The sequence below is a fragment of the Ciconia boyciana genome, chromosome 8, assembly GCF_034638445.1.
Source record: "Ciconia boyciana chromosome 8, ASM3463844v1, whole genome shotgun sequence".
Taxonomy (NCBI): domain Eukaryota; kingdom Metazoa; phylum Chordata; class Aves; order Ciconiiformes; family Ciconiidae; genus Ciconia; species Ciconia boyciana.
In genome coordinates, this window is record NC_132941.1 from 29,521,599 (window position 1) to 29,545,775 (window position 24,177).

Below are 24,177 nucleotides of genomic sequence, written 5' to 3' on the forward strand. Positions count from 1 at the left end.
TGCTTTTAGGTATCCCTGAGCATATCTGAATGATGTTGGCCAGGGGGTAATCTCAGGGAGCTCGCATGGCATGAGTTTTGCTAATATCATTCACCCAAAGCTGCAAGGAGCAAGGTTTTGCCTGCAGTAGCAGTCTGGAGCGTGTGGTGGTTAGGCTCTGGGACCTCATATCTTCTGCATACTCTATGGGCATCCATGGCATGGACAGGGAAACTGCTCCAGGAGGCTGGGACTAACTGGGAGGAAGGCAGGAATGAAGATGGAGAGACCCTCATGCCTGCAAGAGATTTCCTGAGCCCAAGAGTGCTTTGGTTGCTCTCCTAGCTCCCCTGCACTGTGCCCACACTCACTCCTCCACCTTTGCATCAGGTGGGGTCTTCTGTCCACGCTCTGTCCCCAGCTCGGGGCTCATCGTCTCTGGGAAAACAATGAAGCCTCATCCCAAACCCAGCTCCCACTTACTGTAGCCTCCTGCTTGAAACTTGGTTTTACTTTATTTTCCTTGCTAGGGAGCCACTGTCCTTTCTCTCCCTCATGTTGCTCAGAGGTGGCATATCATAGGATTGCTCAGCAGCACAGAAGTATTGGCATTTCATCTCTTCTTTTAAAAAATCTTTGGGGAAAAAATCACAGAAGGGCTTTTTTTCTTCATTTATTTTTTTCTGAAAGGGGAAAGAGAAAATGAATTACAGGCAAAGAAAACGGAGCAGGTGAAAAATGAGAAGAACAGGGTTTAAATTTCAAGATCAGATCCATCAAATCCTGACACCAAGTGCATCAGAGGCCAGCCTGCTGTGATGAACTGGGCTAATTGGAGATGCCTGTGCTGGAGTGACTGGGGCAGGAAGGCAGGGCTGCTGGCTAGCAGCTAACATCAGGAATGATTGTGGGAGAAGTGAACGGGACATGATTGTCCCATCTCCCTTCAAAGGAAGGAAGGAGGGGGAGCCAAGGAAATCTGCTGGCAGCTACTTCAGAGCAAAAGCATGGTGGTGGCCTTCATGTAAGGGGACTCCTTGCTGCAGGGTGTGAATGCTAAAATGATTTTTATGTAAATAAATTTGTGCTGGTTTGAGAAGTTGAGAAGCAACTGAGGGCTGTCTGTGCCAGCTAGTGACCTTGGTCGAGGACCATAGCCCTTATGCCAAGAGCAGCGCCTGTCTCCCTGCTGCTTCTCTTCCCAGCATGCCCAGTGCCTCCGATCCATTTACGGCTGCTACTTAGAAATGTCTGGCTTTTCGTTCTGCAAAACCCCTTGCCTGTAAGCTGAGTGCCCATGGTGCTGGCAGGCTCTGGACCACTCTTGGTAGCAGTGGCAGAAGACGGGGAGCCAAGAAGCTGCATGGTGACTGTGCCCACAGATATGATCCAAAGCTCAGGAGGGGTGAGAAACAACGAGCCAAGGTGAAACAGGCATTGGCTTTTAAAAGCAGGGATTAAAATGCTTTTAATATTAAAGTGTAGCTGATGCCTGAAGTCTTGAGCCCAAAAGCCAGCGCAGTCAGCAGAGAGATTCCTATTAACTCCAGTTGGGTATGGATCAGACCTTTTACAAGAGCATCTTATTAAGCAACTAATTAGAAACCTGCCCCTTCTGTTGGATCCCAGTGCCCTCCAGCCCACCCCAACCCATCCCTGTGCAGACTGTGTCAGCATCTTGCTCTGGCAGCTTCTGACTCCTCTGACTCTTTCCCTGGCTCTGGGGCTTGGTGCTTCTAAAACCCTCCAGGAGCTCTGGGATCCTCCTAGAGAGTTTGCTTTTTCTCATTTCTCATCCCCCCTTGAAAGCAAAACCAACTGAGAGGAACTGGGAGGGCCCAGCCCCTTTGCCTACTTTCCTCCTTGGCAAAATGGAATGGCAAGAAAAATACACAGGTTTACAGCTGCAAGCAAGATGCTAAGACAGGAATTCCTGCATCAGGGGGGAATGTGGCAGGGTGGAAGTACACCCCATAAAGCACCCAAACCTAAAAAAATTTAATAGAATTCTATCAGGAACAAAACAAGAGGCAACAACAAAAAGCTCCCGAGGTCAATCAAAGTTCAAGACTTGAAGAAAGAAGAAAATCTGTGTGTGTGTGAGAGGGAGAAGCAGCTGTGATTGAGAGAAAGGAGGAAAAAGGAGACAAGATAAATTGTGATTATCTGGTGGAATCAAGACACTTAACTGCCCTGTCTGATTCCTGAGGGGAAACAAATGGAACCTATAACTTTGCACTGCAGAAGGATAATTTGTCCCTGTTTCCTCAGCCCTCACTTGGAGCCAGGTCGGCACTTGGGCTTGTGGCAGCTCAAACAGCATCCTCAGCATGGCCCAGGGAGAGCTGGGGCACGTTATTTTTCTTTGCAAGTGCCCAGAGAGGGGTTTCTGACAGATGTGGAGCTCTGAGCTCTGCACACCCTGTCCAAGTGGGACCTTCTTCTTTTTGATGATTTCCCAGCGATACAGGCATCCTTATGTGAAGGTGCTAGTGCTGCTTTTGCAATCCTTTGGCAATTCCCGTGTTGCTTCCATGAAAGAGAACGTGGAGTCCAGCTGCAGAGCTGAGTATCGCTGTGTTGGGTGTTTGCCTTGGTCTGGCTTCACCTATGGGTGTGACAACAGCATCCTCCTTGTGATCACCCTGGAAAATGGGATTTCTTGTGGTCTGTTGAATGGTGACTGTGGCCCAGATGTTCCAGATGTTTGCCTTGTGCTATCCAGCTAGTCTGCTCCTCCTCCCTTGGTGCAGTAAATTGAAAGGGGGGAAAAAAAGATATGGGGGGAAAGTAGGGTTAAATAAATTGGTGCTAAAGGAATTGGTGGAAGGTAGCTCTCAAACTTTTGTCGTGGTGGTGAAAGTGGTGCAGGAGCCCAGCGTGCTCCGCTGCAGTCCTCTCCCTGCATCCTGCACACCTGGTTTACACCATGCACCTAAACTTAGCATTCTCCCCATAAAGCTTGCAAAAATCAGAATAACAAATGACAAAGTGATTGTGAAGTCTTATTTCTTATTTAAGGGATCTGTTTCTCATTATCTTCTATTTAATTTGTTATTTTGATCTGCATTTTATGCTTTTGTTTTTTTCTATAATGAATTGGGTGGTGCTCTTAAATTAGGATGGTGATTACTGGCTGATGGACAGGTAAGGGAACAGGTGAAATAGCTCTTAATTTTCAGTGCCTCACTTGTGAGGGTTTGTTTAAGATGGTATTTTCCTGTGATATAGGAAAACAACAGGGCAGCTCAGAACGCTAAAGTGTAAGCTGCATATTTATGTCCTAATGAAGTTTCTTGTTTCTAACAAATAAAAAGAAAGAAAAGTTGAGGAGGGTATAGGTGCTGAATGTTCCCTTTCCTCTTTTTAAACTGCTAAATCTGTCCTTGATATTGATACTCCTGGACCAGAGAGCAGTCAAACCCAGCGTGCTGTTTCACAGGGATCTAACTTTGCACATCTGCAGACTGGCAGAAGCAAGAAATGGGGGTGGGATGATGCACTCTGCCCAGAAATGCCCTGCCTTGTTCTCCAGTTTATCCTGAATTTAGGAACTAAATTCCCTGACAGTGGGAGGTAGCTGTAACGCAGAGAGACAGAGAAGAGTTAAATGTTGGTTTGCTGGCTGATTTTTTTTTTTTTTGGGTGCAAGTGCGTTTGCAGCACACAAACCATGAATGCCACTATGATTAGAACAGGGTGGGACATGGTTTTCCTATTCAGCAGGATTTTTAAGATCGTTTCCCTTCCACTGATATGCGACCGAGACCTTTTGGAGTTTGAAGTATTTGCAGTTCCCCGGGGAACTGCAGATACCCTGTCGATCTAGGGTTTTTGAATGAGATGTAAAGGGGGAAAGTCTGTTTCTCCTATTAAGTCTGGATGAATAGAGAGGCATGACCCTGGATTTATCTTGTCCTAGTTACTGACTTTCACTGCCATGGGGACGGTAACAGTCTGGCTTGTTTCCTGGGGCAAAGAAAACTTTGCTAAGGATGGCTTTAGATGTCCTCCAAAATAAAACCAAGCTATTAGCTTGTTTCATACCAAGGCTCCAAGGTCTGAGAAAGTGTAGGGTCACTTTGTGTCTCCGGTGTTGGCTGCTTCACTGAAGAGACGGGAACATTGCACATGAACTGGCTGATCGTAGTGGTTTGGATGAGGACTCTTGTTTTCAGGTCTTTGTCCAAAATGTCTTTGATAGTGACCTGTCACTCGCACCTGTGTTGGTGGAAGGAAATTTTTTTCTCCAGTGGTTAATTGTAGTTGCTCTTTTTAAAACAACTGATATTCCTTCTAATAGAAATTAGTCTAGGTTTGGGCACTGAGTCTTGCTGTGCTTTCTTGCTCTGGAATAGTCATCTTAAGTCTTACATTTCCTTTTTATGGGTGTGCTTGAGATGGCCTGAGTCATCTTGCTGCTCTTTGTTGTAAATGATGCAGTTCAAGCTTTTAAAGCCCTTGTTAAGTGTAAAGTATTTTTGCTAGCTCTTGAATGTTTGTGGCATCCTCTTGCATTCAGTCCTGAAGATGAAGCGGCCAGCCAAGCAGCTTGCAGAATTGCACTCTTGGTAGAACTGGCTATATACCTCTAAAGTCACTCCTCCAAGTGCCCAAATTGCACTGCAGCTCTGCCAGCCAGGGCATGGAAAGAGCTCCTTGCATGCTTGAACCCCCAGCCCTGCCAGAATGGCTGGTTTTGGGATGCCCTCTTCTGCAGCTGTGGTCCCCCAGCCTTTTTTAAGGGTGTTTGGAGTGGGGTTGTGAAAACAGATTTTTACCAAATAAGCCCAAATTACCAAGCACTTCCCCTGGCTGCTTGGTCCTCCCCATTATTTGCCATGCTGTCACCCAAGTTTGTACCAACAGCAATTTTACGTCATGCTAGGATGTTCCCCCCGATTGCAGTTGGTGGCCTTGGGACCTGCTAGGCAGCTGGGTCCTCGCTCAAGTGCACTTTGTTGATGTCATACAGCGCTAAATTTTTAATTGGAAAGTCACGCAGTGCTAAGTCAAATGCCTTACAAAAGTCTATTATTTCTTTGTAGTTACCTTTATCTGCCAAAATTGTAATCTCATCAAAGAATAAAATCAGGTTTGTTTGACAAGGCCTATTTTCCATAAAATTGTGTTGACTGGCATTAATTATGTTCCTATCATTTAATTCTTTATTAATGGAATCTCATATCAGCTTTTTCCATTATTTCCGCCATGATTGATGTCAGGCCAACCGGTTGGTAATTGGCTGGGTCTCTCTGCTTGCTGAGCTGTGCCGCCGCCTTTGCCCTCCAGTCTGCCGGAGCTTCCCTCCTCTTCCCAGGTGGATGAAATTTTGGCATCCATTCTCCTTGGCCAGATGATTTGGGGTTATAGGGTGCTTTCGTACTGCCAAAGGTGGCTCACACAGAGGCTGTCCTCCCTGCCATCCTTGGGGCCAGGCAGCCAAGGGGATCTCCTGCCCTTATCTCCACCCACTGGCTTTTTTCGTCCTGTTTTCTCCCCTGTCCTGCTGAGGAGGGGACTGAGAGTGGCTGGGTGGGTGACAGGCAGCCAGCCACGGTCGACTCGCCACACCAGACTTTGAATGCTCTCGGAGGTGTCAGAGAGAGGCCCAGAATGATCCAAGGAGGTTCTTATGGGGCTGAAATGAAGCTCCAAGGGTGGAAGCTGTCCCTTGCTTTCAGAGCAGTAGAAGTCATGCCGCTCTGGGAGCAGTGTGGAGATCACAAACAGGACACACGGCTCTCACGCAGCAACTTCAGAGGGTCTGGGTTGCCTCTTGGGTGCAGTCAGGAAGAGACATTTGCAACTGCACACCTGTGAGGGATGGCTGAGCGAGGCCTCTGTTGGCTGGGGTATTGAGGATGCTGCAGAAGATGGTTTCAAACATGATTTGGCAGAAGGTAGTGATGGATTTATCCCAGCATCTCTCATGCTCTCTGGGTGTGTGGGCTCCACCTATGTCAAAGAGACCAGCACTTGCTGCAGCTGTGGTGTTTAAAACAAACTCCAGGTCTTTGTCTGGCTCCAGGCCCTGTGGGCATCATGTCCGTGCTTTTGGCCTTGGGATATTTGCTTTTAACCTGGACATGTTGTTGTATCTGCTGGTGGTGCCCCTAGGCAGGGGAGAGCATGACAGAAGCTGGTAGGTGCTTACCCAGAAGAGGCATGGGTTCCTCCACTGTCTCTAGTGCCTGAGATAGCCATGCTTCTGCTGAGCTAATGCGACTCTCTTTTGATAAGGGCGAGGGAGGCGAGGAGCTGTGGTACAATTTATCTGTGCTAGAGAGAACAGTAGGACCATGCACAGCTTGTCTCCCCTTGTGCTGTATAAATGAGGCATTGTAACACCGTGGGAAAATAGTTTGGGGATGACTTAAGGGAGGAAGGCAGAAGACCTGAATATTTTCAGGATTTCTTCCCCTCTGTCCCGTTTTGCTCATGATTTCTTTCCTCTACATCTTTTCCAGGTTCCTCAGTGACACAGCTGCTAGCCCGGGACCTGGACAACGACCCGCTGGTCTTTGGCGTGGTTGGAGAGGAGGCCAGCCGGTTCTTCGCAGTGGAGAGCGTGACCGGTGTTGTCTGGCTCAGGCAGCCCTTGGACAGAGAGGTGATGCCACTTTCTGCTGAGAGCATCCTCTGCTGAGGGGAGGGGAAAATGTCTCTGCTGGGATAGATGGTGGCTCTCCACTTTTTGTGGCAGCTGAGATGCAGCCTGGGTGTTGTTCCCCTATGGAGTTGGGAATCCAGGTGTCTGATGTGTCCCCATCAGTGTCTGTCCCTAGCCACCCTGTCACTGTGGGGACAGAGTGCTCTGGTTTGATCTGGCTTGTTGGTTTTCCTGGATCCCAGAATAATATCTGTGAGTTCAAAATAAAATAATAAATGGAGATGATCTATCAAAAGAGCAGGATGCTCATACATTCAGGGAAATTTACAGGCTCCCTCTTTAAACCTATATTCCAATTAAATTATTTACTCTTTAAAACAATGTGTGAAGAGATGTGAGGTATCCCTGCTTATTCAATCTCATCGTGACTTTTCATCATCTTGTGGATTCAGGCTGCTGGATGCTAAATTTGGCAAGATTCTTGCCTCGAAGCTGTTTCACGCCACTATTTTCAGTGGTAGTTTTGGTGTGCAAAGACAGGTTATCCCATCCAGGTGCCTGTTTTGCAACAGCCCTGGCCCTTGCCATATTCCTGGAGCAAGGAGGAAGGGAGAGCACAGGTGTTTGGACAGGAGGTTGGTAAGACTGGGAAAATACTATACAACTAGGCCAACATGCTTAATTTCCCTGTGCTCCTGTTGCCTGTGTTTAGTACTTCTTTTGCCAGTGGCAGCGTTGTGAAGACAAAACCCATTAACACACCTCAGGCGCTGGCGGTCCTGGTCAGAGTCAGCCAGATGTGTGGGGATGCGGAGGAGCAGGGCAGTGGATGCTGCTCAGGCTGGGTGAAGGCAAACCCAATTTCACAGTGCTAAGAGCGAGGCTCTGGAAAAATAAAGCATTTTTCTTCACCCCTCTCCCCTCCGCCTCCCTGTGCCAACAGCTGCTGGCATGAGTCATAAATCTTCTCTTATTCAAATGCCTACCGCTTCCCAATACTTATGATAACAGCCTTAAGCCAAGGAGGGTGATCAATAGATTTAGGTGGCTTTTGGTGGAGGGTGGGAAAGGAAGGAGCTGAGCAGAGCTTGCATGCGTGGCTGGGCTGAATTGGGAGAGGAGCCTGCACCCATCAACTGATCCCAGGGGCTCAAAGTCAGTGATACATGGAAGAGGGTGAAGACAGACACGTGCATAGCTTGGTATGGACAAGGGAAAGGTGTAAATGACAATTTAAGGTGGCGGAAGCAGGATGGTGTGGGAGGGAAGGGATGGAGGTGGACAGCACACTGGGAGCAGAGAACACTGGCCTGGATGCATGCAATCAAAAAGTCAGGGGAGAGAAAGCCATACAAGAAAAGTGGTGGGGAAAGAAAAGCAAGAGATAATTCTTGTCTCTCTTTTTCTCCTCCATTATACTTGAAAAGGGAGAGGGAGTCATAGTAAGGTAAACGATGCAGGAAAAGGGAAAATAGAGGAAAAAGAGGAAGGAGTGAATGTATAAAGGCAAAACAATTTTTAAAAGATTTTTCACTCCCACAAAGATTAGATGGAAACAGGTTTAAAAAAAAGACAAACCCTGAGTCTAAAAAAAAGTATGTGCTAAAATGAAGGGTGGAGACAGAAATTATCATGTGGCAGCTTTCTCTGATTATTTTATCAAATTTTAAAAATGAAATGCTCAACAGGTTGTTTCTTCTCTCCTGTTTTTCCTTTCTTCCCTATTGCTTTGCCCTTTGTGGTGGCACTGATGGGTAGGGGGGAAACGGGTGACAGACGCTGACGCAGCAGGGTGGGATGTCACAAGGAGCAGAGGCTCTCCTCTCCGTTGGTGTTTCAGCTCTTCGTTCTGCCTGCAAGCATTGCCCCGAGGCAGGAGCTAAGAAAGGCTTTGAGATTGAATTCCCCAGCTGTTTGGATGGGGGGCCTGGGAGGGGGCAGATGTGGGGGCAGGAGGGGTGCATGCTCTGGTAAACTGTCCCCAAACCCTTCTCCAAGATGAACTGCTACCCTGGTGCAAGCAGAGCTCCTGGTCTGGGCACCCGTGGCTGCTGCCTGTCCCCGAGCTGATCTTACTAGGAATAAATCAACCAAATCTGCAGCACAGAGAGCCATTTCAAGCTTGCTTTTCAGCCTTTCCTGCACAATGCTTTGGAAACATCAAGTTGCTGTGCTCAAGCAGCTCAGGCAGGGTAGGGGCACTGGAGGTGGGAAGGGATTGCTTGGACTGGGGGAACCAAAACACCAGACAGTGCCCAGGTACCAGATAGATGTGGCAGTCCAAGTCCTGCTGTCTGTCCTTGTGTGATTCCTTGGTAAAACGTGAGCAAAACAATCGCTGGTGGAAAAGAAAGGTCAGGAAGAGAAGGTCTGCCTCCACTAGCAATATCCCCCCACCTTGACACCAAAATAATCCCCTCTTCCCCACTTGTCCCTCACCCCTGCACCAGTGACTTTTATATATTGCCATTTAGGACCAACCTGTTAATTTAGTTAAAGCAATAAGGGCAGAGAGGACTGCACAGGCTTTTTTTGAATGGGCTTATGGGATTTCAGCCAGTTCTTACTACAGACCCTGGGCTTATCCCAGTGTTCCCAGCTATGTGATATCCCAAGAACTGCTGCATGGCAGGTAAGTTGGGAAAGCAGCAGCAAGATTTAGATGTCCTCAGTGAGACTGTGTTGTATTGTCATCTCAAAGGAAAGCTAATTACACAGCTTTTTCTTTGGACTTTCTTCTCTTTCTGCATCGTCCTTGTATCCTGTAGTCAGAGATGGTGCCAGGTCACAGCACACCGTGGGTGGAAAACTGCTTTTCTCTACCTTGCACTTATTCCCTCTCGCTGCTACAAGCAGGCAGCCTGTGGCGTCAGGGACCGGGCGGGCGTGCAAAGAGAACTGGGGCTTGCTGGCATGCTGCAGAAGATTGAACAGTGGGCTCCTCTCATCTACTTTAGCCTAGTTGTCTGTTTAAAGTGCTTGGCTGCTAGTCGGGTCCTTAGTCCCCGCACCCTCCTGACCCAGGGCAGAGCGGCTTTCCGTGCCTGTGAAATACACTGGAGCCCTGCTGGCATTAATATTTCTCAGCATTTTATACTCAACATAGGTAATTGCATTCAAGCGCCCCTTCTCCTCTTGAAGGTCCTGAAAGCGTTTTGCATGTAATAATATTGGCTAAAAGTCCCAAGTCTGCCATCTGCAGATAAACACTACAGTATCTTTAATTACACGTTTTTCTTCTCCTTCCCTTTCAGACTAAGTCAGAGTTCACGGTTGAATTTTCTGTTAGTGACAGCCAAGGGGTAAGTGCGACTTCTTATTTCATGGTCTGCGGCATGGGAGGAGGGGAGCGGGGAGAATGAATGTGGGTTGCCGAGGCACCTTCTGCATCATGCCAGGAGGGTCTGGGGAGCGGGACCACCCCTGGCCATCACTTGCTAAAAGCCCAAGTCAGAAAAAGCAGCCACAAGCTTGCTTGAGGTTTTAAATCCATGCATAAAGCTGACACCTGCTCCCTGTTGTTATCCTTGTGGCCGCAGGTGATCAAAGGGACGGTCAACATCCAAGTTGGAGACGTGAATGATAACGCCCCACGGTTCCACAACCAGCCCTACAGTGTCCGCATCCCAGAGGTAGGGATCGCCGCAGCCTCTCCATGCAGCCTGGCTTCTGGCTCTTCCCTTGGTGGCCACTCTTGCTGCCTGGTTGCTGCTACAGAGCTGGCTGCCTGAGGGCCACCAAAGTACGGGACTGTCCTCCTGCCCTGGACCCTCACTGTGGTTGGGGGGAGGATTAAACTTCTGGAAGTTATTGTTGCCTGAAAATGGGCAGAAGCAAAGTGACGGCATTTTGGGCGTTGGGGGGAAGGCAGGTGGAAGAGGAGGTTTGGAGCTCAGAGCCTTTGCAGCCTTGGTGATGTCTTTCCCATGACAAATGTAAAGTTTGAAAATAGTTGTAAATGGGAATCGGTTACTTTTTCTCTTCCTTGAGCTGGGGGGATGTGCAGCTCTTGTCACAGAGGTGACCTGAGGCAGGACTAAATATTTCTTCTGGCAGAGCCCTGCCCAAAGGCTTCTGTCCTTGCTGGTGGATTCCTTTAACACCTCTGTAGCAGGACTTGTCCCACTGTGTCCCAGGAATAAAGTAGGTAGGAAGGGATGTCATGGTTTAACCCCAGCTGGTAACTAAGCCCCACACAGCTGCTCGCTCACTCCCCCACAGTGGGATGGGGAGAGAATTAGAAGAGTAAAAGTGAGAAAACTCGTGAGTTGAGACAAAGACAGTTTAATATGGAAAGTAAAAGCCATGCACACAAGCAAAGCAAGGAATTAATTTACTCCTTCCCATGGGCAGGCAGGTGTTCAGCCATCTCCAGGAAAGCAGGGCTCCATCACACTTAACGGTTACTTGGGAAGGCAAATGCCATCACTCCAAATGTCCCCCCCTTCCTCCTTCTTCCCCAGCTTTATATACTGAGCATGACGTCATGTGGTGTGGAATAGCCCTTTGGTCAGTTGGGGTCAGCTGTCCCAGCTGTGTCCCCTCCCAACTTCTTGTGCACCTGGCAGAGCAATGGGAAGCTGAAAAGTCCTTGATTTAGTATAAGCACTACTTAGCAACAACTAAAACATCCCTGTGTTATCAACACTGTTTTCAGCACAAATTCAAAACAGCCCCATACTAGCTACTGTGAAGAAAATTAACTCTATCCCAGCCAAAACCAGCACATTCCCCACCCCATTCCATACCATTTACGTCATACTCGGGTCTCACACTATCCAATACATTCTCATTACCCACCATCACCCTTCCCATCCTTTGATATAACACACAAATATCATTCCCGTAGTCTATGGACCACCCCTGTGAAATGTCTGTAAAATGTCCACAAAATGTCCACTGAATTAATTTAGTCCTTGACTTTGGGCTCCATCTCTTATGGTGGTCACTCAAGACAGGAGAGGTGGTGTGTTGCTTGGAGTTATTGGGCACCGAAGCCAGCTCAGTTCGGGTCACTGCTGCACTTGCACTGCTTCTTGTAAGGCTTGTCCTCCATTGGTTCAGGTGGTTCCGGCTATAGTAATTCCTATAACATGCAACTCAAATAATGGGTTACAACAATTTAAAGGTATATCCATTATAATCTCCACCCCTGGTCCCTTTGGGCCAGGTTATAGGGTTTAACATTGCAATGAACTCCTCCTGTTGCCCCTGCTCTGGCTTGGACTTATCCACAGACTGCAGTCCTTTAGGGTTGTACCTGCTCCAAGTGGAGCCTTATCTATGAGCCACAGTCTCTCCAAGGGTATACCTGCTGCGGCATAGACGTAACCATGGCCACAGATGTTTCAAGATATACCTGCTCTGGTGTGGGCTTATCCATGGGCACAGACTCTTCGGGGTGTCCTGTTCCTGCATGGACTCATCCACAGGTCCCAGTCCCTTCGACTTGAGTTCACGCTGGAGTTTCAGCCTGTCTGGTACAGCAGCACAGAAACAGCAGCGATGCCCTGGCCATCTGCCAGCCCAGGCGCATCGCCATTGCTGTTATCAAAATGTTCCCAGGCACAGCAGAGTAAGATGATAAGCAGTACAGCAAGCAGCAAAAGCAAAAAGCAGCCTCTAACGAGCACTAGACTCTAATATACAGTAAGGCAAGCAAGCCCCATGGCAAGCACAGGAGCTTGCCTATTAATAGCTAAAGAGCAGTAACAGCTATAAATTCGATCTAGCACGTTGCAATCAACCTGTCTTTACCTTGAACCCTTTGAGCCCCACATTGGGTGCCAAAAAGGACTGTCGTGGTTTAACCCCAGCCAGCAACTAAGCCCCACACAGCTGCTCGCTCAATTCCCCTGCCCCCGGTGGGATGGGGGAGAGCATTAGAAGAGCAAAAGTGAGAAAACTCATGGGTTGAGGTAAAGACAGTTTAATAGTGAAAGCAAAAGCTGTGCACACAAGCAAAGCAAAACAAGGGATTCATTCACTACTTCCCATGGGCAGGCAGGTGTTCAGCCATCTCCAGGAAAGCAGGGCTCCATCACGCATAACGGTTACTTGGGAAGGCAAATGCCATCACTCCAAATGTCCCCCCCTTCCTCCTTCTTCCCTAGCTTTATATACTGAGCATGACGTCATGTGGTGTGGAATAGCCCTTTGGTCAGTTGGGGTCAGCTGTCCCAGCTGTGTCCCCTCCCAACTTCTTGTGCACCTGGCAGAGCATGGGAAGCTGAAAAGTCCTTGATTTAGTATAAGCACTACTTAGCAACAACTAAAACATCCCTGTGTTATCAACACTGTTTTCAGCACAAATCCAAAGTATAGCCCCATGCTAGCTACTACAAAGAAAATTAACTCTATCCCAGCCAAAACCAGCACAAGGGACCACAGAAGATCATCTGGCCCAAGCTTCCACTTAAGCAGAGAGAATTTTCACGTTAGATCAGGTTGCTCAGGGCTTTATCCAGCTAAGTGTTGAATCTCTCCAAGGACAGAGTTTCCACAACCTTTTGCTGCTTGCTGTCTGTGCTGGCCATTGCAAAGGAGGTGACACCCAGTCATACCATCAGGGAGAGCTTCTGCAGCTAGAGCTCAGCTTGGCAGAAATACACCAAGAACTTACAGATCTGATGTGAATTTAGACTTTAAAGATGTGGAGTGAAAGGTGGTTGTTGGTGCTAGGAGGACAAGGTCAGGGTATTATATTTGAAATAGGGGATTAGTAGGGCATTCCATGTCCTCCAGTGGAGAAAACCTCTCCCTCTTGTACCCTTATGCCAGGGCAGAGCCCGTTTTTCCCACAGCATGCCTCAGGGTGTGGATGAGGTCAAGCGTGTGTCTGTGTGTGTGAAATCAAGCAGTCTTCGGTAATTGAGAGGTGCAAATGATTGTGTTACAACGGTTTATTTAATATGCTGACTGCTGATGCCCTGCCGTGCTGGGCTTTGATCTTTCCCTTTCCCTCTGCTGTGAGGATGAGGTTTCTTCATTAGGTTTCTTGTGATGTATGAGCCGGGAGTTTTAGTCTCATCTTTGCACCAAGTCATCTGAAACCTCCCTTTGAGAATGACACTGGGTCAGAGTCATTTCTTCTCTTTAAAGCACAAACGGTGCAGAAATGACTTGGCAAAAGCTGCACGAGCAGCTCCTTGTTCTCGCCTTTCTAGTCAGGCCTCTGGAAGCTGATGGGTGGCCGTCTTGCCTTGCTGCTGCTCCTCCCAGTGACAGTCTGTCTGCAGAGGTCTGCAAAGCAAAAGTAGGGCTGAAGGAGAATAGTCTCCTCTCTCCTGCCCTCAGATTTACCTCTGTTTTTGCTATTTACAGCACCTGGTATAGAGGACTCCCTTCTCTATGCAAAGAGGGAGATGGAAAAGTGGGTTTCTGTGTCTCCCCTGGGAACTGTTGCTACGTTAAACCCTAGTGTTTATATACCTGGAGCAGCCATGCTATATCTCCTCTTGCTCGTTGCTCCTGCTGTAAGAGCCGATATTGCAAATCTTAAGCCTTCCACATTTCCGATCTTAACCTGCGTCAAGCCTGGGGAGCAGGGCGGGCAAAGGTCCAGTGCTGGTTTGGAAAATTAAGTCTGGCCAAAGAGAGGCAACTGCAGGCAGATGATCTGGACAAAAACTAAATAAAAGAAGAGGCTGAACACCAGAGCCTCCCTCTCACGTGTCACGCTGCTTTGCATGTAAGCTGCGGTTTTGCTGGGAGGGATTTCCAGGACCGTCTAATTGTTTGGGGTATAGCAAGCATGGTGATTCCCCCAGTGCACCCACTCTGCTACTTGGCCTTCAGAGCTGTGCTTTTCTGGAGGGTGGCCTAATCTAATTATAAGGCATTATGTGCCAGTTTCTATCTATGATCTTTAACCAAGGGCACTGATCAGAGTTAATGAGCCACAAACTCGTTGCTCAGCCAGCATCCTGGAGGCACTTCTGTTCTTCTGCTGGGGAGACAGTGTTTCCTTATCAGGCACTGTGAAAGCAAGGGACGGGGTCCCACCACCTAAGGAGGACCCTCCAAGGACTACTGTCCACAGGAGATGTGAGCAGTGAATTTACTCTGTGTGTGCTGGCATGGCTCTCGAGGAAGAGATGCCCTCTTGCTTTGAGAGCTTTGCTGGGCCCCAGGTTGTACCTGTTGCTTGTTCACAGGTACTCAAAGCTGGAGGTGACGTGGTATGGAGATGTGCTTTCAGAAGCTGAGGCCCCCGGTGCCAGGGGAGACACCTTGGATGCAGCTGAGACTGGGGACCCAGTCATGGTAGGGGATGACAGCATCCCCAGGTCACCCCCATGCTCTAGACAGCTCAGGCCAGGGTGAACACAAGGGCATTGGTAGTAAAATCTGTCTCAAAGACCACCTAGCTCAAGCTGAAGGCCCTACAGCTAATGAATAAAAAGGCGCTGGAGCTTGGGGATGGAGAAAAGGCTAGCAGAAGTGCTAGTGAGGCTTTGCATAGGCTGGCTCTGTGCAGAATTGGCAGCTAATGAGGGTTTTTCTCTTTTTAATTTTGAGATAAATGGGTGTATCGATTTGCAGTTGTCCTAGCTAATGGAGCAGCAACAGAAAGGCTATTTAAACCTCACTGCTATTGTGTGGCACTAGGAAAGTCAAAAGAAGAGTGCGCATAAATAAATGGAACATGAAGTAAACTGACCTTTAAAAACAATACTGCCTCTAAATACCTATCCTGGTGTTTTACACAGTCCACTTGATTTGAGAATGGGAATTTATTTGGGCATGGGCTGCAGACTGTGATTCCTCTCTCATGTGGGGAGGGGGGAGAGGATGCCCAGTTTAACCGTGGGCTCCTCCACGTTGCAGCAGCTCCAAATACCCAGACCGGGGGTTGCTTGTGTGTCAGGCTGATGCCACTGGTCCTCTGCGCTCATCGTGTCTTAATCGCATCCCTGGCACCTGCCTGGAATAGCTGAGCGAGGGCCCATGTGTCAGGAGAGGGACGTTGCTCCAGTGTAATCGTCCATCCTGTCTGGGCAAGGGCACCCCGTGATTTGCTTGTCAAAAAGGCAACAAGGCGGTGCGGATGCTTTCAAGTCTGTAAAGAAAGGGGGAATCCTGCTAGAATTGGCAACTTAATTCACCAAGCTGGCCTCGACAGAGCTCATTAAGTTCTCATGTATTCATTCCAGGCTAATGGCTGTCATGCTGTTTGATTTGCTATAATAGACTTTTATGGCTTTCCAGTTTGCTAGGACGCGTGTGCCTGTGTCTGTGCTCTGTGGTGCTGCTGTAGTACATTAGTTAGTCGCTCATGTGCTTGCTACTCTGACCTTCAGGGTTTGTTCTCCTCTTGGATGCATCCCTTGCACTTTACCTCTTGCACGTGCTCTTTCTTACCCTCCTTGTCCTCACCCAGCCCTGGTGTACCATGTTTCTGGGAGTCTCAGGGTTTGGCTTTTAAATTGGGAAAGATATATTGCTGAGCCTGTGGCAGGCTGTTGTGGTAATGCCTTGGTTTCTGACAAGCCCGATCTGCTTTATCTAATCTGTTTTTCCGTTTGACTGGATCTGTAGTCTTGTTGGATTGTCACGGTTCAACAAGTTTACGTGAAGCGAGCAAGTGAAGTGGAGCCAAGCCCCCACATTGGTTTTGTGGTACCTGGCATGGTGTTGGGATCGGTGTAGACTGTTCCCAGAGGTGCCTGCTAGGCTTTCCTCTCCCAGCGTCCAAGCATGAGACCTTCTGGGGCACGCAGCCCTCCATTTCTCTTTGAAGTGAACGTTCTTTAAGCTTATGCTTAAAAGGCATGGCTCTGCAAACTTCTCTTCTGCATCTGCTACTTCCACATGCTACGCTATCTATAGGACCACATCTTGGGTCCTGTAGAGGTTCCTCAAATGCTGAGGCCATTGTGTGGTAAGCAAGTCTAGTACCTTCTTGTGAAAAGCTGTTTTCCCCCGTAACCCCCCAGCATCCTGAGCCTGCTGATCAAGTTGAAACTGGCCTTCTCGTGGCCCTGGAGCATCGTCAGTCTTCACATGTTGGCAGAAAGGTCACTTAATTGTTGGTTTCTTGCTGAATGTTCCCTCAGGAGGTTTCCAGTGGGGTTTTCTCTCCTTCGGTGTTCTCCCCACCTCACTTCTTCTGTTACAGTTAACACACTGAGTGATTTATAAAGTAATATGTATTATTGGGTTACATCTTCCAGCAAAAAGCTGTCCTCAGCCAGGCTCTGGGCCAGAGAGTGCCGTTTAGCACCCCAGCCATTCACAAGATTGACAGTTGCACCACAAAAAAGTACCAGTAATTTGACAGGACATATTAATTATAACAGGGCTCTGCTTTCAAAAGGCACCCACTACATCTATAACCACAATCATCCACGTTGGGAATGTGCTCATCTCATCTTGAGTTCAAGCGAGTGCCAGTAAGAGGAAGGGCTGTGGGAAAGGAGTTTAAAAATAGAAAGGAAAGTTTCTGGGCAGCACACAGCATCGGTTAGGCAGCTACAGTCCAGCTTGCAGGTGTCGCATCTCCTGAACTCAGCCCTGATTTAGCAATTTATTTTAATTGGGAGGCAGGCGGGCACTTACCATCAACAGCAGTCCCTTCTGCTTGGGGAGTAGCTTTTGGGATTGAGCCTTCACAAGCTGCTGGTCACCGTTTCCATCCTTAATATGGTGGTGTAGTTGAAACAGGGGCTTTTATGATGGTGGTTTTTTTTTTTTAATTGTGCAGAAAGGTGTTTGGCGGGGAGGGGGAGAGAAAAGGAGGGGACTGTCACTGCCCTGTCCCATTACACAGCCTGGAACCAGACCATGCTAGATGGTGAGCAGGGGCAGGGAGGATCAGAGAAAGCCCCAAAAGCTCTAGCTGTAATTAAAATTATTATTTTGCTTTAATGGTAATAATGTTGCTAATTACATCAGTTTCCCTGCCATGCTGCCCGGGAGTCTTCAGGGGCTCATATAATTCTATTGCAATGGCTCCGAGGCCTGATGCTGCGCATACGAAGCAGCTGCAATGAGCGTGAGCTCCTACTTCAGCCCCATTAGCCATTCCCTTGCATGCTTCCAGACACCTTTTGCATTTGGTGGTTTCCCCCCCCCCCCCCCTCCTTTAAATGAAGAGCCTTTAAATTGAAGGAGCTGATAACAGAACTGATAAGAAAGATGTTCCGGCCACGTTGCAAAATGGCCTATAATCGTTGCTGGCTGCTTTCCTTCCTCGTTTCTTTTTTTTTCTTCTTCCCCCTCCCCCTTCTCCCCACTCACTGTTTTCTTTCTCTCCTTGCTCTTATGCTTCTGTGTGGATTTTAGAACTGCACAAATAACTTACGATGAATAACTTGTCCACCAAATCCAGCCTTCCCCTTCCTCTGCCACCTTTGCACACACAAAATTTGCAAGCGTACTGAACTCCTCCACAGCACTTAATATGTAATTTTATTTATTTATAGTGGTTTTTGGTTTGTTTTTTTTTTTTTTTTTTTTTTTAAAACTTCCTAGGGAGGTGACAAAAAATTAGCGAATTATTCAAGCTGTGTTCATTAAACACTGTTGGCCAGAAGCAAGTTGGTTCTCTTTTCTGGGTAGGCAAGCATCTCCGTCTCCCCTCCACCCTGGCATCCCATTGGCATGGCCAAGGCTGGGGACTGAGGGTGCCTGTTGGGGAAGTGGGAGGTGAGACTTCGACTGGTGCTCACTGCAGCAAGAGGGTCTCCATTGCACAGGTACGCAGTGATAACCTGCAGCAGGTGCAACATTTACCAAACTTCCCAAGCATCCTCATTTTTAATTGTGTTTATTGTTGCTGGGTTTCAAAGCCAGCTTCTGTCAGCCTTGAGGGAATAGTTGGCTGACAAAATACCATGTCAGATCTCCGTACTGTCTCTCTGGCTTCACAGACCTGTTCACCATGTGTTCGTTTTGATGTCTCTCCTTTCCAGATATATATTTATTTATTTATTTATTTATTTTTGAGCAACATTTAATTACTTTCCAACTTTGTCCAGCAAACTCATGGAAGCAGAGACATGTCATGAAGGGTGTGCCTTCCCTTCAATAGTCTTAAGTGCAGGTGTACTGTCCATCTATTAAAAAGCCATCTCTCAGCTGGATGAGATAATCCCTTTGAGAGGGTTTCATCTGCTCTGTAATCACTAGGTAGAATATAATATCCCTCAAAGAAATTATGCCTTCTCCCCTCCTCTCTCAACCCCAGCCTGCATGATCCACCAAGATGGGGCTATTTCTATATTGCTTGGGAAGATTGAATGTTAAAACGTATCTTTACATGAAGAAAATTGCCAAGTCAAGATTTGCCAGCAGTGCTGTGGGATGCCCTTTTTCATCAGTAATTGAGAGGCTGTGCGAGTGACCTGGCTTGCACTGGTGTGGAAGAGCAGAAAGAAGGGGAGCTGAGGAAATAGCAAGCAGATAGGGACTGAGGGATGTGAATAATGCACAAGTCATCAGGCTGAGCTTACTCTGACGGGTGGGATGCCATGTGTGTTGGCACGCTGGGTACATTTGGCTGTGGGGTGAGTCTGTAAATATTCATAAAGATCCCCATGCAAGCAAAACATAAACAGGCTGTTTAAGTGCAGGGAAGTTTGGGCACTGTCTTGGGCATTCGTTCTGGCTTTCAGATGCTGGCGGTTCCTTCAGGCAAGAGCTTGGAAGCACACCAGGCAGCAGCTGCCATCTTCTCCCTGCTCTTTTCTGCCAGCACTGAAGAGAGGTGCTTAAAACAGGCTGCAGTGCATTGACTAAAACAGCATTTGGGCTAAAGAGTTTGCACAGCTGACATCAGAGATGTCCATGGGATTTATGTAGAAACTTTTCTTTTCAAGGGGTGAGGGTGCTTATTAAAGAGTCACGCTGCATCTGTATGATAAGACATGGAGGATTTGAGTGGCGTGGCTTGGCTACAGGGGGTTGCATGGGGCTGGGAGGCTCGTGGAGGTCTCTCCTTTCCTTGCATGGAGAAAGCTCTTGTGTGATGAAGCAGGTGCTCAGACCTGGAAGCATCCTTCCCTCTGAAGGTCATCTGTGTGCAAGTTTTTTTCATCATTGCTGGTGCATATACTGTGATGCCAGATGGAGAACATCAAAGGGTCTTGAGTGACGTCCTGGTGTCCTAGGGAGAAAGAAAGTCTCCACCTCTGGCAGTCCTGTCATTTGTCTGGCTTCACCAGTGAATAGGAGACCCTGGTCCTTTAAAACACATGCCCAAGGAGTGAAATGAGAGACGCAACAGAAACTACTGGGGCGGAAAACTCCAAATGGCGTGGAAGTAATGTGTAAAGTGTCCTGGAGATAACAGTCATTTCCACCAGGCAAAACTTGGGCTCTTTCTGGAAGGATACTGCAGCAAGGAGCGGGGGGGCAGCCTGAGAATTAGAAATAGTCATGCTGTTCTGACCAGCGTAATGCTGGGGTAGACGAAGGGGATAGAGGAAAGCAGAAAGGGGAGAAAACAGCAGATTTAGAGCTGAAAGGAAAGCTAGTGCGGGGCAGCAAGCAATTCAGTGCCTCTGTGGAGGAGCTGTCATGCTGGGAAAATAAGACTCCCAGAGCCAAAGAAATAATCTCAGGGCAGAGGAAAGGAAAGCGTACAGAAGCATTCTCCAAGCAAGAAGCACCCAGACAAAGAGGGAAGATGTAACTTAGATCGGGCATCATTCCTCTTGGAAGAAATTGAGGCAAGGAAAACCATCCTCACTCGCTGAGCTCCTGAGCAGCCCCAGGACACAGGCATGCTCTCGGGCGCTCTGTAGGAGTTTCTTCGTATGGGTGCTGAGACCCAGCGTCTGCCCATCCCTTGCTGATTTTCAAAGCTCCGAGTTCATTGCGGGTGTCTGTCCCAGACCCATCCCCGAGGTGTCGGGATGATGTCTGAGCTCAGGATGGCTGATGCCAAGGGATGACGGCTCCTCAGGATCCCCTTGGCCCCGCTGGCAGCAAGCGACCAGGTTGCTCAGGCTGGGCATGCTTCCTCCAGAGCAGAGGCAGTGGCTTGTGGTCCCCCAGGATCGCTTGCTGCAGGAGCGATTTAGGTTTGGGCTGAAAGGCTGTTCTTTTCCAGGGGACTGGAAGCACCCGTGCAGGGCGTTCAAGCCCAGCCCTTTCAGTATAATTACACTTACACATCTGGGCAGCAGATGGCTTCAAGGTCTCTTCCTTGTCCCCTGCAGGAGGAAGGGCTCTCTGCTGCCAGAAACGGGCAGAGGAGTGAGGAGCTAATGAATGTGACCTGCCAGCAATTAGTTTTGTTTTATCTCTCTTTCCTCCGGTTATGATATTCTCCCAGAAGCCTGGGATGTAACTTATTATCTTGTGCCAGCCAGCAAAAGCCGCATCCCCTCCCTTTGCACCCCTGTTTTGTTTACCTCCCTCTCTGTACATCATCTTTTAAGTCGGCAGCGGGAGCGTGCCTGGCCGTAGAAATGTTTATTAACGCGTTCAGGCTGCGAAGGCAGTGTGTGGGTAACAACTGCAAGACAGCAAAAGAGCCTTCATTAAAAGTGATTTCACTATAAGTGAACTCTTTTTACCCGCATAATCATGCAGTTTGTTGTTTTGGGCTCCTTTTTCAATCGTGCCACCAAAATTAAGGCATGATTAAGGTCATTCAGAAAGGCACCGCGCTGGGGGACAGTGCCCCAGCCGCTGCCATGTTAGGATACGGGCTCTTTTCAACCTGAAATAATTGAGCTCAGCAGCAGACCTGCAAGGTGGGCACGTGTTAGCATCCTCGCTCAGTGCAGCTAGGGAAGGTGAAGCTGGAGCTGGCAGAAGAGGCTTGCCAAAGCATTTTTTCAATAAAAACGCTGATTTTAATTAAGATAGAAATATTTAGGAAAAATGTCGCCATTTTGACAGCAAAGCTGGGCAGAAGTAGCATTTCAAAAGAACAATAAAAATCGCTCTTGCAATAGATTCATTTCAATTTCTTTTTCAGAATTGCATTTTGTGTTTTATTAGTTTGTAATGTGTCAGTGACAGTCGTGTATAATAAGTTTCCTCCTGCTGGTCATACTTTGTGATAAAATAATAGACTAAATCAGTCTCTCTCTATGTTTTTTAAATATTTATGTGTGAACTGAACTGTTTGTATCAGTTTCAAACTATTTTCATTACAAATGGGAGAAATGTTATGTAGGAAGAAGTTTCAATCGGTATTAGGCAGCCATTGCTTAATTTCGACCATTAATTGCTGTTGAAACTTAAAACGTGGTTGATATATTTTGTCAGTGTGAATAACGAAGAGAGCAGGAAAACTGAATATAGGGTTCAAGGCAATTTTGTTTCAAGAAAAAAAAACGGAAAGTTTTTAATTTTCAGGATTTGTTTTACAGGAGATTTGAAAAGCGTTGGGGTGTTTTTGTTTTGGTTTGGGTTTTTTTGGTTTTTTTATTTTGTTGGTGGTTGGTTGTTTTGGTTTTTTTTTCTAAATGAGGATGCAAACTAAGTCCAGGCAGACGCAGATTCAGACAGCTCGTGTTGTGTGGGAAGGCTTGGCTTGGGGGCAGCGTGATGCTGAGCTGCCGGGCCTCTATGGAGATCATCTCCACCACTGCAGTATTGCCATCAGGCCTGCTCCCTTCTGAGCAGCAGAACTGAGCAAATGTGCAGTAAGTGAGCTTTGCAAATACGTTCTTGCGGTTTTCTTGCCTCCCCGCCGCCCCTTTCCCAACTCCTGCTACGTTTCTGCTGCTCTGCCTTGCTCTCCAAATGTCAGGCTCTGCTCTTTTTTCAGCCTGAGCAGCTCGCAAGGCGGTTTTGTGTGCACGCGTGCTTGCACATGCATGCCAAGAGTCTCGACAAATAGCCGTGCAAGCTAGCTCCGTGTCCTAATGCAGTATGTCTCCAAATAATTAAGCAAAGCATGAAGACGTGCATGGGTGGGAGGAGAGAGCTGGTGGCTGTCGCCCTGTATGGGACAGTAGTTGTTTGTCCCTCTCTTTCCAGGTATTGAGCTTATTCAGCATGGTCTGGGGGGGTCTCACTGGGGTGCAAGCGTGGTATATTTGGCTACGGCCCACCCGTCTCCTTTGAGCTCAGGTGATGGTTATACTGACAGCCTCCCTGTTTTTCAAACCTGCCTTGGTTTTCATCATGTTGATATGTCACTTCCAGCGGGCCTTGGCCCGCAATGGTAAATCAAACTTGAAAGGGTAATGAGAAGGAGGGAAGGAAGAAGAGGAGATATTAATTAAGTCGGCCACCTCCTGCTAAGCCTGTGTGTGAGGAGTCTTGATTGCTTATATGTGTTTGGAGGCACCTCCGGCTTAGATGACCCAGGGTCTGGCTGTTTGGGCCAGGGTGGCCACCAGCACTACTTTCATACTGGTATTTAAGGAGGAAAAAAAGGAGTTTGTAACCCATAGGCTGGTATGCTCATCTGAGGTGTGGTTTTTTTAGCACTTCTCAGTTCATTACCAAGAGTGGAAGATGTAAATATCTTCCACTAATTAGTAAATCTTTATTTAGAGGTAAGTCAAGAGTGCAGCCCTCTGAGCTTTGGAGAAAGGGGGACCTACCTCTGCGTCATACCATAACTGGACCTTGATGAGCAACCGGAATGGGAAATTATTTCTGCTGCGCATGTGATTTGGAGGACCCCAAACCTACACGGGTCAGGAACTCTACTGAGCCAGCACTTGGAAAATCACTCTATTAAACATGCTGGAAACACACGGCCAGGTGTGTGTGTGCAGATTTCTCAGCCTCCCAGGAGTAAACGCTGCCCTTCGAGATGTACTGCCCGTGCCTCGCCTTTGAGATGGCCTGAGAGGGTTAAAGCATAAAGCTGTTCCACTGCAGTGGTTAGCTGATGGCCCGTGAAGCATCACAGGAGTTTTCAGCTGGTGGGTGAAATAGCAGGACAGGTGGATGTTTTGTTTTCCTATATATAACTTGTGTATTTGGGGAAGAAAATTTTGCAAAGAGGGTGTTTCTTCTGGTACGAGCCCCTGAGGACTATGGCACTGCTGTTCACCCCAGTCCTTGCAGTCAGCAGGGAAATGGGTGTTGGGGCTAAAGTCCAGGTGTCATGCAGGTGTGGTTTCCTCTGCCCTGCGGGGCATAGCTCCAGCATTGCCTCTGAGAACCTCTGCCTTTCGTGCCAACTCCTGCTCAGGTCTGAGGGCTGCATGAGCTTCAGGGTATGGGCTAGGAGAAAACTGGAAACCTGCATCCTCCTAACATGGATGGGCCAGCCTGGTATGCCACCACATATCACAGGGGGCCTTCTCTGCAAGGCTTTCCCTTGATGACCTCATTTCTGAGGGCCTTGAACACACAACCTACCCCTTTCTGCAGGGCAAATGGTACTTTTTCAGCAAGGTTGCACCTCCTAAGGCAGGTCCTGCTTGACTAACCTGATCTTCTATGACAAGGTGACCCACGTAGTGGATGAGGGAAAGGCTGTGGATCTTGTCTCCCTAGGCTTTAGTAAAGCCTTTGACGCTGTCTCCCACAGCATTCTCCTGGAGAAATTGGCTGCTCGTGGTTTGAATGGGTATACGCTTCGCTGGGTTAAAAACTGGCTAGATGGCTGGCCCAAAGAGTTGTGGTGAACGGAGTTAAATACAGTTGGTGGCTGGTCACAA

The 24,177-nt window shown here is 48.0% G+C and overlaps 1 protein-coding gene and 1 long non-coding RNA gene across 2 annotated transcripts in view; one reads left to right on the forward strand and one right to left on the reverse strand.

Moving 5' to 3' along the window:
- Positions 1–5,190: 5,190 nt before the first annotated feature.
- LOC140655636 (cadherin-23-like) overlaps positions 5,191–24,177 on the forward strand; it is a 130,346-nt gene continuing 111,359 nt past the window's right edge. The window contains exons 1-4 of the mRNA XM_072870380.1: positions 5,191–5,212; positions 6,450–6,592; positions 9,847–9,894; positions 10,132–10,224. Coding sequence (XP_072726481.1) covers positions 5,191–5,212; positions 6,450–6,592; positions 9,847–9,894; positions 10,132–10,224 — 306 coding nt within the window. The remainder of the gene's footprint in view (positions 5,213–6,449; positions 6,593–9,846; positions 9,895–10,131; positions 10,225–24,177) is intronic.
- LOC140655630 (uncharacterized) lies at positions 10,861–12,879 on the reverse strand. The gene is made up of 2 exons (XR_012043815.1): positions 12,583–12,879; positions 10,861–12,110 (listed from the first exon to the last, which is right to left on the reverse strand). It is a non-coding gene; the product is annotated as an uncharacterized lncRNA (long non-coding RNA).